At 54.5% G+C, this 17,494-nt stretch overlaps 1 protein-coding gene across 3 annotated transcripts in view; it reads right to left on the reverse strand.

Annotated features, from left to right (window-relative positions):
* Positions 1-11,447: 11,447 nt before the first annotated feature.
* Positions 11,448-17,494, reverse strand: part of UBE3B (ubiquitin protein ligase E3B) — a 54,037-nt gene continuing 47,990 nt past the window's right edge. For all 3 annotated transcript variants that reach the window (XM_029921256.1, XM_029921254.1, XM_029921255.1), the window contains 3 exons: positions 17,291-17,402; positions 14,479-14,571; positions 11,448-13,577 (listed from right to left, as the gene is read on the reverse strand). In XM_029921256.1, the coding sequence (XP_029777116.1) occupies positions 13,386-13,577; positions 14,479-14,571; positions 17,291-17,402 (397 nt within the window). In that variant the 3' untranslated portion in view covers positions 11,448-13,385. The remainder of the gene's footprint in view (positions 13,578-14,478; positions 14,572-17,290; positions 17,403-17,494) is intronic.

A 17,494-nucleotide genomic window follows, 5' to 3' on the forward strand; every position in this document is an offset into this window, starting at 1 on the left:
TGATGGAGGCCACTGGTAGAGCCTCGTGAGGCGGGTCTGTAAAAGGACTTGGTACGCCCCCCAGCCAGCCAGCTGCTCCGGTAGTCTGTCGTTATGGTCACGATTTGAATTCAGGTTCCAGCTGTGCGGCTCCCTAGGTGAGCCACCTCAAGTAAATTGTTTAACCTCGCTGAGCGTCAGCCTTCACCTTTTTAAAGTTTGTTTTGATTAGGTGCCTGGTTGGCTCAGTCAGTTGAGCGTCTGAGTTTGGCTCAGGTCATAATCTCACAGTTTGTGGGTTCAAGCCCCACATAGGGCTCTGTGCTGACAGCTCAGAGCCTGGAGGCTGCTTCAGATTCTGTCTCCCTCTCTGACCCTCCCTTGTTCACTCTCTGTCTCTCGAAAATAAATAAACGTAAAAATTTTTTTTTACGTTTATTTATTTTGAGAGAGAGACAGAGATGAGGAGGGGCAGAGAGACCATTCCAAGCAGGCTCCGTGCTGTCAGCACAGAACCCGACATAGGGCTCAAACCCATAAACCGTGAGATCATGACCTGAGCCAGAATCAAGAGCCAGAAGCTTAACCAACTGACTTCATCTTTTTTAAAAAAAATATTTATTTATTTTTGAGAGACAGAGAGAGACAGATCATGTGCAGCAGTGGAGGGGCAGAGAGAGGGAGACACAGAATCAGAAGCAGGCTCCAGGCTCACTCTGAGCTGTCAGCACAGAGCCCGGCATGGGGCTCAAACCCACGAACTGTGAGATCATGACCTGAGCCGAAGTCGGACGCTTAACTGAGCCACCAAGGCGTCTCCATCTTTTTTTTTTAATGTTTATTTGTGAGAGAGAGAGTGAGAGAGAGAGAGAGAGAGAGAGAGAGAGAGAGGGAAAATGCGCAAGTGGGGGAAGGGCAGAGAAAGAGGGGAAGAAAGGATCCGAAATGGGCTTGATGCTGGCAGCAGAAAGCCCGATGTGAGGCTCAAACTTGTGAACTGCAAGATCATGACCTGAGCGGAAGTGAGACACTTAACCAACCAAACCACCCAGGCGCCCCTCAGCGTGCACCTTTTATGACTGGGGATGATTCAATTTCCAAGGGTTGGGGGAATAGTCCATGGTTTACTACACAGCAGCAGCTAAAAAAAAAAAAAACACCCAAAATGTAGCTATTGTGGAATCATGTCTTCTTTTCAAAGCACTTTCAAGTCGCTCAGGCCTGGGTGAGCCACAGAAGACCACTAAGCAGCGTGTCCGGTGGTTTGGACTTGCTGAGGCTGGAGGGACACAGGTGGGCTCCAGGGGGCACCGGTCCCAGTCATTCCTGGGCCACCACTCCAAAGGACATCATGCCCAACTGAAAGGGAGAGGCACTCAGTCACAGAGCAATGAGAGCCGAAAGGCATCACAGAGATCATTGCCCCCATTTTACAGATGAGGAAACTGAGGTCAAGAGACAAATATTAGGGGGTCAATATTAATAATGACCACAAATTGAGTCCTGATCATGTCCAGGTAGCCTGCTAAGCACTTTACATGCAACAGTTCATTTAACTCAACAGCCCGTGAAGGCGGTACTGTGAACATGACTGTCATCTCCAAATTACAGGCGGAAAAACTGAGAAAGGGCTTTCTCAAGGTCAGACGGCTCTCGGAGGTGGAGCCAGGCTTTAAATCAGGGCTCTACACCCCTCAACACCATGACGACCACTGACTCAATGTTCACCACATGCCCAGCTGTGCCACGATGCCACGTTGAACATGTCTCATTTCTCAGAATCCCATGAGGTGTGTATACACATCCTCCCCATTTCACAGGTCTAAGGAAATTGGGAATCAGAGAGGCGAAGTTGTCTGCTCAGAGTCACACAGCACCTACTGGGGTGATGATGATGGTTACACTGATGTAATAAACAGCTGACATTTACCGAGCTTTCCTTGGGCAAGAGGGGGGGCGCTCTGCTGAGCAATGCTAGGGCAGCTTCCATGTGCCCTTGGCACACGCTGCCCACCACAGCCCCCCCCACCCCCCAGGTGTATATCGGTATCTTTGTTTCAGATGCAGACACAGAAACTGAGGCACAGGGATATAGCACTTTGGCCAGTGTCCTGCAGGCCTAAATTGGATTTGAACTTGGTTCTGCCTACCTCCAGCTTGTTCTTGAACCTCACCACAGTGACTCATGCCACCTGAGGCCTCCCCGTGGGCAGCAGCAGAGCCAGGACAAGAACCTCACAGTGTTCAGGTTCCCATGAGGGGGGCACCTTGGGGCAATGGTGATGAGGCCATGATTGACAGCTAGGTAGGGGAGGGGAGAAGAGGGAATCCTAAACCCTGGGGGAGGGGCCCCTACCACCCCTGCTACAAGCTACCTCCCTGGAAAGGGGTGAAAAGCAGGCATCAGCTTGGTGAGGAGGGGGCGCCAGGGGAGGGGGCGCATAGGGGCAAAGGTGGCCTGGAGAACTGATTGAATAAATGGCGAAGAAGCCTCCAGCCGACTCAGGACTTGGGGGAGGCTGGGTGACCTGTCCCCACCAGATGCTCCCAAGGCACAGATCCTTCGGCCCTCATCACCGGCCATCTGCAGCGCCCACATCCCCCTCCAGCCAGCAGGTGCCTTTATTTACGATCACCTTGGAAGGGTCGAGCAGACATATGTTGCTAAGGGTCGTTTATTCTTGTTTATAAAATTTATGGCTTCACCTCGATTACACACTGTCAAAACGGGAAGGATTGGCCCCAAAGTCTCTTGCCGCATGACTGCCTCAGACGTGCGTACATCTGTTAGCTCCGTAGGAGCTGTAGAGGGAAATAAGGTTGATGATAGCTCAAAAGCTCGCTGTCCCGTCACAAGGTGTGGGGGGCTCGCCTGGAGAAAAGGCATCAGGGCACGTCTGTGGAGAGGAGAGGGGTGGGGTCTGTGAGAGGCCGGGCCAGGTGCCACCGGGGCCCTGCCCCCTCCTGGTCACACTCTCTCTCTCTCTCAGGCACTTGGGGTTGCCGATGCTGAGTGGGAGAGGACAAACTTGATTCTGAGGATGCTCAGGGGTCCGGCCACAGGACCCAGCAGCTGGAGAGAGTTCTGAGCCTGTGGCTCTCCACCTGTGACTTCAGCGGGGAGAGAAACGTGGACCCTCCGCTGCTGGGTGATTGGAGATGGGACGGCCTTTCAGGAGGGCAGCTCGGCAGTGCGCACGAAAGTCCTAGAAACACGCGTCCTCATGGACTCGCCTCCGAGCATCTCTCCAGAGGAAATGGGTTCGTTGCTGCCCATTACAGTGATAACCTAGACCCCGAGTCTAACGACAGGGAGCTCACTGTTAACTAAGGAAAATATCTAACAATAAGGCGCTATAAGAAACACAGAACTGGGCGCCTGCGGGGCTCAGTCAGCTAAGCATCTGACTTCAGCTTAGGTCACGATCTCGTAGTCTGTGAGTTCAAGTCCTGCATCGGGTGAGCACAGAACCCACTTTGGGGAGCACGAGCCCTAGGTGAGTCTTGCTTCTCTTTCTCTCTCTGTCTGCCCCTTGCTCACTTGCACCCCTCCTCAAAAAAAAAAAAAAAAAAAAAGAAACATAAAACTACTGACATTGATGGTGTCTATATACTTATTACTGTGAGAAAGTATTCATGATCTTTTCAGCGGGGGAAAGAACACAAGTTGTAAAATAGTATGTATGGAATGACCTAATTCCTGAAAAAGAAATACACGCATGTATATACACCACAGGGAAAAGTGTGAGGATCTGTTCGATGTGTTAGTGATACTTACTTCTGTGGGGCACCTGGGTGGCTCAGTCGGTTGAGCGTCCAACTTCGGCTCAGGTTATGATCTCACGGTGACTTTGAGCCCTGCGTCTGGCTCAGGGCCTGGAGCCTGCTTTGGATTCTGTGTCTCCTCTCTGCCCCTTCCCTGCTCTCTCTCTCTCTCTCTTTCTCTCTCAAAAATAAACATTAAAAACAAAATACTTAACTCTAAATCATGGGATTATGGGTGGTTTTAACTTTCATTGTTGTTTGTCTGGATTTTCTAACTTTTTTATTTTTTGAACAATGAATTTAGGTTGGATTTGACAAAGGCTTACTTGTGTAATAAACACGACCGTAAAAGAGAAGAGAAACAGACAGCCGCTTTCCATGCCTGTCATAAATCATCTACCTCCCTCGGGCTGCTTGGAGCCAGGGGGAGGCTGCCCTCCCAGAGGGAGCCGGAGCCACAGGGCCCCTCCGAAATCTAGAAGCCTGGAGAATATGCCCTTGGTCGTTCTGCCGGAGACAGCTGGCTGTCTGGGGCGCAAGTTCCCGCGCAGCCTGAGCGTGGATGGTTGGCTTCCGTTCCAGGGCAACAGAGAAGGGAAGAAAAACGGTCCCGGCCCCGCCGAGGATCGCCCCCGGAGGGTGGACACGCCAGCTTTTCGCAGGACGCCGAGGACGCCGACGTGCTTCCTTCTCCTCCGTCGGCTGCCGCACCCTTGACTTGTGCGGGGGTTGAGAGTAGACAAAGAACATTCATATTTACCATCTGAGATGGACTATCGCCCTGACTTCATCTGGACAAACTGGCGCCCCATCGGGTACAGTGGTGAATCCAGTGTGGCACAGTCTGCCAGGTGGCACAACCCAGTGCCACTGGGGGCCTTAAAAAAAAATTTTTTTTTAAATGTTTTTATTTTTGAGAGAGAGTGCGAGCAGGGGAAGATCAGAGAGAGAGGGAGACACAGAATCCGAAGTAGGCTCCAGGCTCTGGGCTTTGAGCTAGCTGTCAGCACAAAGCCTGATGTAGGGCTTGAACCCCACGTCAAGACCACAACCTGGGCCGAAGTCGGACACTTAACCGACTGAGCCACCCAGGGGCCCCAGGAGCCTTTGAATCAAAATCCAGCTTCCTTTCTCAATTACCTTTCGCAATTACTGGAGACAGTGTAAGGGCTCATTTCAGGGGTGGAAAGAAATGCCAATGCCAGTTGATTGGTAGGGGCTGCCTGGACAGCTGTGTTAAGAAGGAGCCTGAGGGGCACCTGGGTGGCTCAGTTGGTCAAGCATCTGACTTCCGCTCAGGTCTTGATCTCACGCTTCATGAGTTCGAGCCCCTTGTCGGGCTCTGTGCTGACAGCTGGGAGCCTGGAGCCTGCTTCAGATTCTGTGTCTCCCTCTCTCTCTGCCCCTCCCCTACTCATTCTCTCTCTCAAAAATAAAAACATTTAAAAATTTTTGTTACAAAAAGGAGCTTGAGGCCCATTTGGCGGAAGGTGTTAGTAATCCCTTAGCATGACTTCTGATGGAGGTAGTGGAACAAACATGTATTGGACATTTCTGGATTCCTAGGCCAAGGCCCTCATGGATTTTAAAGAGGCAGGTAAGGTCTCTGGGCTGCCCGAGCATGGACAGACTGCCCCTCCAGGCTGGCCCTCTAAGCGGCTCTCTCGCCCCACAGTTCCCCAAGAGGGCAAGCTGGCAGGACTGATTTCTCAGAGCTTTGATGTGACAACATCAGGGGCACAGATCTGACTAATTGATGAGTCAGCCCTGATGAGCTGGCCACCGTGATTCATAATCTGTAATTACATTTCACATCAAAGCACGCAAAGCTAAGATTAAAGCCAGTGAGAACTCGTGGGACAGCGCCCATCCCCAGCCCACCCCCAAACTCTGCCACAATCTCCGTCCCCTCTCCTCCTGCCAGCAGGAGGTGATCCAAGGCCAGGGGCTGTCCTTCTAGAAGCCACATCCCTTTGGCTGTTTCTCCTATTGCAATGGCAGCACACGCAGCGCTGGGAAACGTGCGGTGTTTTGGAAGGAGGATTTCTTCAGCTTGTGTCGGGCGCTTTGCAGGGTGATTCGAGGACGCAGGGACAGTCATGTAGTTAAGGTACCTTGATATATCTTAGCTAGAAAGAGGAAGGCATGAAGGATGTTAAAGCTAACAGTGGGGCGTCTAGCTGCCTCAGTCCGTTAGAGCACACCACTCTTGATCTCGGGGTTGTGAGTTCGAACCCCACATTGGGTGTACAGATTACTTTAAAAAGATAAAGTCTAAAAAGAAAAAGAAAACAACCATCAAACTTAAAAAAAATCATAAAGCTGTAATGGAATACACTGGAAGGTCAGTAGATACAGTCCCCGATGTCAAGGACCTGGCTTGGTGAGCACCTTGCACACTCACAACCTCACACCCCCACACCCAGGATGCGATCGAGTATCTGGCCTGCCTCATCTGACCTCACTGGGACCCTATGTGGGAAGAATTACCCTCCTCACTTTGCAGGTGTGGAAAGATTAGGTGACTTGCCCCAGGTCATGGGAAGGAAATGGCCGGGACCAGATTGGAAGTCTAGTCTAATTCCAGAATCCGAATCCTTGCCACCGCCCTGGGCACCAGAGCAGGCTTTCCAAGTCCCGAAAATAGCAGGAACCCCCTGTGGATATTTACTATGTTCGTGTCCCTCTTCTCCTGATAGCCATGCTTTCATTCCCTTTTGGGGATTTACTTTTCCCCATGGGATACAATCTCTGTGGGGCTCTCTGTCCTGCTTTCAACACATCATAAGCGATCTTCTGGGTTTCCCAATAGCATCTGTCTCTCTCAAGATAGACTGTATCCTGGTGCTTAGTTAGAACAGTGCTTGGCACACAGCAGGTGTCTGGGAACACTTACTGAATGTATAAGTGGAAGCGTGACATCAGTGCCTTGCTCGATCTTTTCTCTCTCCCTGAATTTTCCCTGGAGATTCTGGTGTGATCGGAACAAAGGAGTTTCTGGTCGGAGTGGAGTCATCCCTGCCGAGTCCTCCAGACTCTGCTAGACCGCAGCCTCTCTCTAAGACCCTGAGCTGTCCCAGGTCCTGTTCCAGCTCAGCCCTGGGTCTCTCGTCCTCACAGCCTGCCGATAAATCCCTTTTCTGTCTACAGGAGGCAGAGCAGGCTTCCATCACCTGTAGCTCGTGAGCCTTAGCTGATTGGAACCGCTCGTGAAGATGGCTGGAGGTGGGCCGTTTCCAACTTTCCAGCTTCACAGCATGAACCTGCTGGGACAAGCCCCTCGCTGGTTCGACAGAGGCCGCTGTGACAGGCACCCAAGAGGGAAGACCAAGGAACTCTGGCCATTGCTGTGGCAGCAGTGACAGGTTCACAATCATTATTAAGATGGTTTGGGGGCCGAGAGCCACAGCCCCAAATGGATCATGGTCCCAGATGCACGAAGAGGCCATTCTAGGCATTGACCTTGTCCCCCCTGGGTCTCTGGCTCTACTGGGGAGGAGAGGGGCTCAGCTTGTAGGTATCCGAGTGATGAGCTAAGGAAGTGGTGCAGCCACCCTCCACCGGGGGAGCTTTGAGGGGGGAGGCGGAGGCAGGTAAGGGTCACCCTTGCTCAGGTACGTTCCCAACCCAACTCCGCCTCTTACCTCTGCAGCCAGGACAGTGCAGCCCTGCAGATGGCCACCTCCCCTGGCCTTGCCAGGGATCGGGAGACGAGAGCTCTGGGGTCCTCAGCCAGTCCTTAACGCTGCAGGGCCTTAACCGCACAGCAGGTGCAATTCTGAGTCCCAGCTGTCCCCTCAAGGGTAGATGGGACAGGGGTAAGCACCAGATGCAGGAGGCTCTGAATAAGGGAAGGAGCAGCCCCCGTGGCTTTGCTCAATCTTGACCCCACTGTCTAGAAAGAAGGCTCTCCCACGCCTCTTCTGCCTGCTCAACCCTGGGTAAGGGCTTTGGAGTGTGGCAAATGAGGGTTCGAATCTTGGCTCTGCTGCTTACTGACTCCAAGGCTTTGGACAAGGGGCCTGCTGTCTCCAAACCTGTTTTCCCAGCTGTGAGGTGGGCACCCTAACAGTGTGGCACGTGACTGAATGATCACAGTATGAGCTCAGACATCTCTTCCTTGGATTAGTTAGGCCCCTTCCCCAACCGCACAGTGAGGTCTTAGGGCAGGGTGGTGTCCTCATTCCTTGTGACTGTGCCCCCCAGCACCCAGTGCAGCCTGTGTGTCTATTTTTTGGTGAATGGAGGCAAGCCTGAACCCTCTGGCAGTCTGTCTGGGCCGCCTCCTGGCTGGGACATCCCCCAACTGCTGGGTCCGTCTGGGATCATTGTGATGGTGAAACGCCATCCAGGTGGCAGACTCTCGCTTGGCCCACCAAGGGTGATGAGTCAGCGGGGTCGGGCCCCGTGGGGAGAGGTCGTGAAGCCTGGTGTCTGGTACAGGCATCCAGAAGAGGACAAAGCGTTATTCATCATGTGCCCCCCCCGCCCCCGTCTGTCTAACTTCAGGCTCCCCTGCTTTCCCTGGGGGGAGCCCTCTTCTGCAGCCCCCTGTCGGTTTGCACCCAGTGACTCCTAGCCCTCCCCAGCTCCTCTGCGGCACCACCCGTGGGACATCCAGCACAGACTTTTCCCTGTGGCAGCGAAGCTGGTAGAGGTTGAAGGGGGCCCTTTGTAATCACATGGACCCAGGGCCGAGCCCTACCTCTGGGACTTTCTAGCTGTGTGGTCTCGTGCAAGCAAATACATCTCTCTGAACCTCATCCTCACCTGCGGAACGGGCGGGTTATGCTCCCAGGGCCCAGGGTCCCCGCAGAGTACGTGCAAGAGCTGGTGCGGAAGGCTGAGCTCTGTGCTTGGCTCCGGGCGAGGGCAGCTCCTGCCAGTACCATTTGTGGTAGGGCGTCCTCACTCCTGCCCTGGGTGAGGTGTGATCTGCGGTTTTACTGATGAGAAAAGAAGGTTCAGGAAGTTGGAAACTTGCCCAGTCATTCATTCAGCTGACCTGTAACCAGATTTTGATGCCAAGTTCAGGGTCTTCTCGCCCCACCTGTCTCAAAGCTGGGCCCTGGTGGATGATGCGCTCCAACCTTTGCTCCTGAGTGGGGTCTGTGGTACAGCACCAGGCTGTCAGGAAGGAGGGCCCCTGGACCCCGCAGTGGCTGAATTGGGCGGAATCTTCCTGGTGACTCGTGGGCACATGGATGTTTGGGAAGCTTGAATTTTGATTTATGCTTTTGGTTCCCTCTGCAGGCTTCTCCGGGGTCAGAGAAGCAGGTCATGTCTGTGGGGTCTCGCCCGTGGTCACTGAGTGGTCCCGCTGTCTGGCTCTCTTGGTGGAGGGTCTGTAAAATGACCTGGTCTACCCAAGGTCTACCCAAGTCTCTGAATCTCCCCCTGGCTCAGAGACCACTCATCTGCCGAGGGCTGGGAAAGCCAGGAAGGGACGAGGCTGCTGGCGCCAATGGTGGAAGGCTCAGGACATGGCCAGGCCGCGTGCAAAGCCCAGCAGAAGCCCCTCAGCACGTCCTAACACCAAGGGAAGCCTCCTCGCAAAGAGTCTGAAAGAGAGAACTCTGGAGAGGACCTCCGTTACGTCTCTGGAATAAAATAAAGAGGATGGTTACGCCAGCTGTGAATCACCGTATCGCTGTCCACAGAGGGCACGGCGCAGGCTGGACCTTTCTGGTCATATTATGTGCTGGCTGCTGCTAAGCCTATTTTGTGAAGACAGAAGCACGGCCCAGACATGCCAAGGGTCTTGTTCCTGGCCTCAAGGCGAGTGAACAACAGAGCCAGGATGCAAATCCCATGCCAGAGGCCCCAAACCCTTTGCTCTGTCCAGCGCACTCACTCAGCTCAGACTTGGGAGTCCGTCACGCCCCAAGCAACGGCCTTGCAACAAAGGTTAGCTCTCATGATGATTACAAGACACAAGTGACTTCCTTTGGACTCCAAAGGCTGGAGAGACCCTTGGGTCCTGGCTGGGCCTCCACAAGTGCGCCTTCCTGCCATCCTGCGGAAGTTCCAGAGGGAGATCGCAGACCAGACTTCTCCGTATGATTTCTCACTGCCCTGCTGTGTCAGTCGGTGGCAGAAGCTACTGGAGGTTGGGGCAGGGCCTGATCGACAGGTCACCAGCAGCCCTGTTTCCTTCTAGTATAAGGTGAGCAAATGTAGGAAGAGGACTGATGTCTGAGTGCAGACGCGGTGGCAGGAGCTGAGTGGGTGGTGCAGCCCCTGAAGGGGACACGGGAAAGCTCGAGAGGTGCATGCGGAGGCTGGCCTGGGACGGAGCAAGAAGTGAGGCTCACGTGCCTCCCTGTGGTCCCAAGCCCGCACTCTGCTTCTTAGAACGGTGGGCCCCACGAACCACTTTCCACAAGAAAGCTGCTCTTGCAAGCTTCGAGCTTCCCAGGAAATAAGTCTGAGGGGTAAGGGAGCCCTGAGGCTATGTGTTAACCAACCTTAGAGATACCCTGTCAGGACAAAGGGAGGCTTTGCTGAGGTCAGAAACACTGCCCAGACCAGTCTTCCTCAAACTGCATTCCCCCTAAATACACTTAGGCACTCGCATGTTCTGCAGCGTTATTACGATTGTCTTCATTTAAGGGTGCCTGGGTGGCTCAGTCGGTTGAGCGTCTGACTCTTGATTTTAGCTCAGGTCATGATCCCAGGATTGTGGGATCGAGCCCCCAGTTAGGCTCCGTGCTGAGTGTGAAGCCTGCTTGGGATTTTTCTCTCAGTCTGCCGCCGTCTCCCGCTCCTTGCTCTTAAAAAAAAAAAAAGGTCATTTAAATAAATTGAAAAAACCCCTTTCTTTTTCCTAGTTATAAAAACTTTCGTAGCCATGTTAACTTGTAATTAAAGGCCGAAGTGCCACAGAATGAGGCGTTGTGAGTTTTAGGCGGAGTGGCCCATGCTGGACACTACTGATGCACCTGGGGAGCTGGAGGCATTCTATTCCTTCCATGCTATAACTGTTCCATGTGAGAAAAGCCGGCACACACCAATGTCCCTTGGGTGCTCAGGCATTCTGACTATTGTAAAAGGGCCACCAGGCTTTCAAGACAACTTTCTTGAGTTTCTGGCTTCAAAGGGGCCAGCCTCCTGCTCAGACCCTCCATGGGCTCCAGGCCGAACGAGACCATGAGAACTCACAGGGGGCCGGAGCCACCGTGGATGAGCTGGGAAAATGGGCAGGTTTGATGTGGGTTTTCTGCAGAGTATAAATCTGGGCTGCACAGAATGAGACGCGCTGTGTGTCCTGCCAAGAATGTGCCTCGGCAAGGGAGCAAGGCTGGAGGGGCCCAGACGCAGCCGTGAAGTTCGCCTTCATTTGCGTGTGAATCTCTGTGGATTGTTTTCAGTGAACACACAGCCATTGCTTATGTCCATTCGTGTGTAAGACACGTAATCCAGGGTGAAGGCTGCCTCTGGGAGGTGGTGCGAGGGCAAGGGCCTGGGTGGGACAAAGACACCCTGTGCTCTATCTGCAGTGGGCCACTTCTCAAAGCAGTGCCGGGAGCAAACGGGACACCGTCAGCCGCTACCAACGCTGCTTAGCGGGTGGGACTCGGGAGTCTGCTATGTCATCCTTTGTGCCTTCTTCCCGCTGCGGGAGCCTACGTGCCCTTTAAGCCCCATCGGGAGTGATCCAGGCACGAAAAGCACTCCTTCAGAGAAAAAGCAGAACACAGCCATCACGTGCTGAAGTACAAATTTAATAAAGCCTTTGATCATGTTTTAATCCCTAGGTTATCTATGAAACCACAAAAATAAAAAGAAATGCCAAACTCTTTAGAGCCATCGAGGTGTCGATGAGCACCAGCTACAAAAGTACAGACTCACGGTTTCAGATAGTGCAATATTTCCCGCTGTGGGAGAGAACAGAAATGAAATTACAGACTGCCCCTCCTCATCAAAAGAACAATAACGTTGATGTTGGTGCCTGGAGACCCCCCCGCCCCCCACAGCCCTGCCCTGGCGGGTTCTCAGGCACTGAAGGCCGAGAGGGAACGACACACCTCTGCGCAGGCGGGCGGCCCCGGCCGCGGCAGAAACGCACAAGCCTGCTCAGCGCGCGTCGGAGGAGGGCGGCAGGAGAGTCGAGTTACTTACAGTGACTTCCATAGAACTAGAGGTTACTAACAGATCTTAAATAATATGAATAAATTCTTGTCTGTCTTTAGACTGTCTTTCCACCAAAGGAAAACTGTTCTCCAGAAGTGCAGGGGCTGTGACAGAGCCAGGCTTGGACCTGAGCAGGACGCAGCACCCAGCCGCGACCCTCTGATGGAGGCCATGGACACAGGTCTTGCCCGCTTTGCCACCAACATGCTGGAAGGCGCTGTGCTGCTTGGAAGAGAGCGGCCAGCCCTCAGCCGGCTCCGCAGGGCAGAGGGACCAGGCGCTCCTGGCTTCTATCTTGGTGGCAGGGATGCGTGAGGAGCTTGACGAGGTGGGGGAGGGTGGATGGCTGTCGACACAGACCACGGACCTGGCCTCTGTCTCAATTCCCTGGATCTAGAGAAAGGTTTTCATGACAAGGGGAAGGAAGGGGGGAGAGGGCATAATGGAAGAGAAAATGGAGTAAACAAACCCCAAAAACCCAACTCAGAGTTTCCTCAGCCCTTTGAGCCTCCGTCAGTGAAAGGGCTCCCAGTGCCCTGCGTGGAGGATGGGTGAGCGGCAAGATCCAAGTTTCTTTTCGATTCTACCATCAACGGAGGAAAGTCGCTGCCCGGACAGGCTGGGTAACTCGGCGAGAGTCTGCTCCTTTCTAGACAACAAGCAGGGCGAGCCAGAGCGGGGAAGGCAGCTGCCCCCTTAGGAATCAGCAGGCTTTGGAGAGCAGCTAGTGCCTTCTGGAAACAGCTGCTCTTAAGAGCCAAGGGTCTTTTTTCCTCCCAAAGCCAGGTGCCAAGGTGAGTACATGAGACGGGTTGAGCCCGTGGAGGCCTCCGGGTGCTCAGAGCATGCGAGGCGAGCCTGGCGCAGGGGTGCTGGCGCCGTGAGGAACGCATGGTTTCGAGGTGGGGGGGGGCGCGCCGCGGAATTCCTGGGCTCCACGGCCTCCCCGGCAGGCACCTCTGCTTCCCGAGGCAGCAGGTGGGCCTGGCGGGCTGTAGAGAGGCTGCGGTGGATGGGCAGGGGGGCGGAGACTGCCGAGTGCATAGAGGCTTGGCGAGGCCTTACCTGAGTAAAGAGTTTTCGGAAACGGAAGGAGAGTGTGTCACTTGTAGTGGGCTTTGTATGCTTGGGCCCGTGTCATGAAAACCACTCTGGACCCTGGGAGTTCCTGGGACTTGTTCAGGCGCAGTGCAAAGTCAGGGAAAGAAAAGACTCCCCAAAACACCAAACCACCAGAAGAAGGCCCTCTGCAATCACAGGCCCCGGAAAGCAGGAGAAAAGGGCCAGCACTGGCGGAACTTGGAGGTTTATTTTCAACACCCTTCCCCTCAGTGTCACCCGGGGAGTGGTATGGAGTTGTCATGTGCGTCCCAGGTTGTGGAGGCCACAGGGGCGTCTCATGGCTATAGAGAAGGAGAGGTCGCCTGGCTCGGTGGTCACGTTCCTGGGCGCTGCCGCCCCTGGAGCTGGAGGCCCGGGCCCAGGAGCCGGCCAGGCGGGCGCGGGCGCTAGGAGAGCTCGAAGCCCGTGTTCATGCTGACGGCATAGCGCAGCTTCTCGCGGAGCACGCTCTTCCGGCTGTAGTTGGGCAGCTTGAGCAGGTTGAAGCAGGTGGAGGATGTGGGCAGGCGGCCGCCCGGCTCCCGCTTGCGGATGGTGAAGAAGCCACGGAGGACGCTGCCCAGGGTGTCCCCGGTGTCCTGCAAGCACACACCGTGGCCTTGGGTGGGAGGCGCCCAGCCCGGGAGCCCAGGCTCATGCCGAAGCCAGTGAGCCGGGAGAGGCCCTGGCTGGCCCCCCGCCCCCGGGGCTGAGCAGGCCGGTCAGGCTGGCCCCCACACGTGGCCGGCCCGAGAACGGAGCGCACAGAAGCGGCCAGGGGGCTCGCCCCGCTTGTGGACTCGGTGTTAGGTGCTGAGAGATGGGTGTGCGGCTTGCACCTCGTCAATCTCAGTGTCAGGATACCGCAGAAACACTCGGACATGAAGCATGTCTAACGCAGCTGAATGTTTCCTAAGCCGGCGCAGTGGCCCATGGCAGCCTCCTTGTATAAGGGGGCTGAGGGTCATCTAGTGTCTCGCGAGGGGCCCACAGCCCAGACCGCAGCATCCTGAAGGGCAGCTGCGTTCAGGGGCTACTGGGTTTTGCGGGTAGCAAGGGGCGGGGTGAGACAGTTTTAACACCGGCTGCTACTTGGGTGCCCCTTCCAGAGCATGGTGACCCCCGGGCATTGGTTCTCTGTCACAATGAGGGGAGGAAGCGGCTTGCTGGGCGTGCACGGCCAGCATTCAGGCTTGCGCCGCCCCATTCCTAAGCCGGTGTCCCTACTCCTTGCCCCCACCGCCCCTCACACCCAGAGCCCCGGCCAGGCCAACAGCTACCCAAAGCGCCCCCAGGTACTTTTCCCCAAGGGAGTAAAGAGGGCTCAGGCCCCAGAGCAGCCTGGGTCTGAGGGCATCCTCCAGGGACCAGATGGCCGTGGAACCTTCTTGCGTGGCCCCGCGGACACAGACCAGGTGAAGGCTCCAGTTAGTGGGCATGGCCGGCAATAACCAAGGGGGTCCGACCCCCCCCCCCAACCCCCCTGTCCAGCAGCAGTACCTGATCGTCTGACACTTCGACACAGCGGATGGAAAAAGGAGGCTTGAGGTAGGCGAATCCCAGGAGCGGGGGCCTGGAGCAGCTGGTCACAAACTGTAACACAAGGCAGGATGGGAGAGAGTGGGGCTCTCGCTCCCCGAGAAACAGGCCCCTGACAGGTGAGCCGCACTTTTCTGCTTTCTCCGGCCACAGTCCCAGTATCTGTCATGTGGCTACCAGGAGGGTGACGGAGAGCGCATTTGGTCCAAGAGCTGGTACACATCGCACATCTCTGTTAAGGGTGCTGCTCTCGAAGGTGAAAACCCACGAAAGGCACACCAGTGGCTGTGACTTTGTGGGCATCAACCTCATTACCGGCTGGAGAATGTGTAGCCAAAGAGTTCAGGAATAACACAAACCGCCCCCCTGCGTGGGACTGATCTCCAGTGGGTCTGGCATGCAGGCTGTGGCTGATACAGACGCTGTGCAAAGGGAGCACTGGGGACAGTGAGACGTGGTGCCCACTAAGTGCGGCACAGGAGACAGGGCCCTGCCCCCCTCGCACCTGGCCTGCAGCTTTACAGACCAGCCTCTGTGAGCCCGGCTCCGGGGGCCCCTCTCTCATAGACTAACCTGCTCTCAGCGTGTGGACAAAACTCAGGCCTCAAGGGCCAGTAAGGCTGAGGGGCAGACCGACACCTGAAATGGGGCATGCGGGCAACCGGCCATGCTCCCTTGCCCCCCTCTTGGGATTTCTTGCATCTTGCATTTGGCAGCAACCAGCATGCTAGCTCAAGTGTGGACAGAGGAATCGGAGTGACCTGAAAATCCAAGGGATAAACCTGCACAGAGAAGTCCTACGAAACCATTCGCTTTTTATAATTCAGCATTAGCTAAAAATGCTCTCCCTTCTCCAGGGGACGTACGGACCTGCTACTATGACAGCAAGCCGTGCTTCCAAATTCCATGGCAAGCTGGTGCCCAAGGGCCTGGGAGCTCGGCCTCCTCTAATCACTCCGTGGAGGCTGTGGGTGTGCTCTGTGTTGAGGAGGAGGTGACAGACCCGGGAGAGTCTGTGCACATCCCAGTTCGGGCTACTCAGACCTGCTGCAAGGCAGGGCCGCTCAATGGACGGAGCAGTGCCTTCACCCCCTGGGGCAGGAGGAGGAGGAAGGGGGGCCCGGGAAGCTGCCACCTGCTAGCATTACGTCTAGAGAAGGCAGAGTCACGTCCACTCCTGTGCTCTAACAGCTGTGCCTTCCACCTGACTGTGGGGCCCGTGTGCAGAAAATGGAGGCCACGTGTGCAGGAACGGCAGGTCTGGCGACAGGCTATCCAGAGACACACATGCCTGCTGTGTGGAACAGTGGCTGCACACAGTTGTGACACTGGCTCTCTCGGCCGAGGGAGGCAGGGCGAGTGGTTTTACGAGTCGGCCGAGTGTTTTGCCTACAGGAGGTGCTGCTGGAAAAACTGAATGGATTCTTTGGAGAATCACCTTCTGGAATCAGGTGCACCTGCCTACCCTAAGGCCCTCGAAAATGGGGATGACCGGGGCATTTCTGCACCTGCCAGAGGGGGCCTCCTTGATGGGAGTGAACTCTCCTCATGAGGACAAAGCAAGGAGGAAGAAAACTGCTGCCATTTCAATTGGTGGAGATATTGTCCTTGCTGCTTCAACAACTGGGGTCACTTGAGACCATTCGAGAAACCCAAAGGTCCAAAGGAGAATATTAAGGCCCTTAAGTTTATCCCCAGAACATGGCAAAATGTTCATGACAAAATACCGAATAGGAGACCAGATGCCAAAGTGATGATTCAATTTTTATAAAAACACACAGGTATATAACACGCACACAGACAAGTGTAAACATCGTCCAGTGTCCTGTAAAACCCTTGGCTGACGTCAGTAACAGGAAACAACCCGGTGGCATCCTCAAGGGGATGCTTTGAACGTTTACAACATTAAAGACACCAGTATAAGGGAACTGGGTCATGTTAGCCACTCTGCAAAAACGTACATCGCTATCAGCCTACTCAACCATAGAAATATATATTTTTTTGAATGGTTATTTTGAGAGAGATGGTGTGTGCGAACAGGAGAGAGGGGCAGAGAGAGAGGGAGGGAGAGAATCCCAAGCAGGCTCCATGCTAAGCACAGAGCCCAAGGCGGGGCTCGATACCACGAACTGTGAGATCATGACCTGAGCCAATATTAAAAGTCAGACGCCCAACTGATGGAGCCACCAGGTGCCCCTCAGTCACGTGTTGTATCAGGACACTGTGTGTGTGAGACACTGCATGTTTCACATTATTGAGAAAGACGGTACACAGGGCAGTCTCTGGAGAGTAGGAATGTAGACTGTTAAAAAGTTTGCTCGTCTGGGGGGCACCTGGCTGGCTCAGTCAGTGGAGCATGTGACTCTTGATCTTGAAGTTATAAGTTTGAGCCCCATGTTTGGTGTAGAGATTATTTTTTTAAAAATGTTAAAAAAATTTGCTTGTGTGTATGTTAAGGTAATCAACACCATCTGTTGCTATAAGGAAGAAAGGAGACATAGGCAAGGCCAGCGCCAATGAAAGGGAGCATGGAGCGTGGAGCCCAGCCGGCAGGGCCCACGCAGGGGGTATGCAGCAGGTCCTGGCCCACCGACTCAGCCTGTGTTGTCATCATCGGGCCTGTCTTGTCACTGCTTGACTTACCGAGGAGGCCAGCCTATGGAAGATGACATGCTGATAAAATGAGGTCTTCTTGATAATTTTATTTTTTCTAGTGTAAATTACTGTATCAAGTGGCCTCTATGAACACACAAGTAGGCAACATACAAAATACCTTCAGAAACATGGCTCTCTCGTCGGGTGTGAAGTCAGAAGCCAGAATATCCCAGAGCCAGATGATGACCCTGTGACTTCCGTGAAAACCACCGTAGTACACTGTGTGCTTCCTGAAAACAAACCAGAAATGGGCTCAGCCACGCATTCCCATGGGCGCTCACTCACAGACGCAGGCGGGGACGGAATTTGGACAAGTGACCCA

The sequence above is a fragment of the Suricata suricatta genome, chromosome 14 (assembly GCF_006229205.1).
Source record: "Suricata suricatta isolate VVHF042 chromosome 14, meerkat_22Aug2017_6uvM2_HiC, whole genome shotgun sequence".
NCBI classification, from domain to species: domain Eukaryota; kingdom Metazoa; phylum Chordata; class Mammalia; order Carnivora; family Herpestidae; genus Suricata; species Suricata suricatta.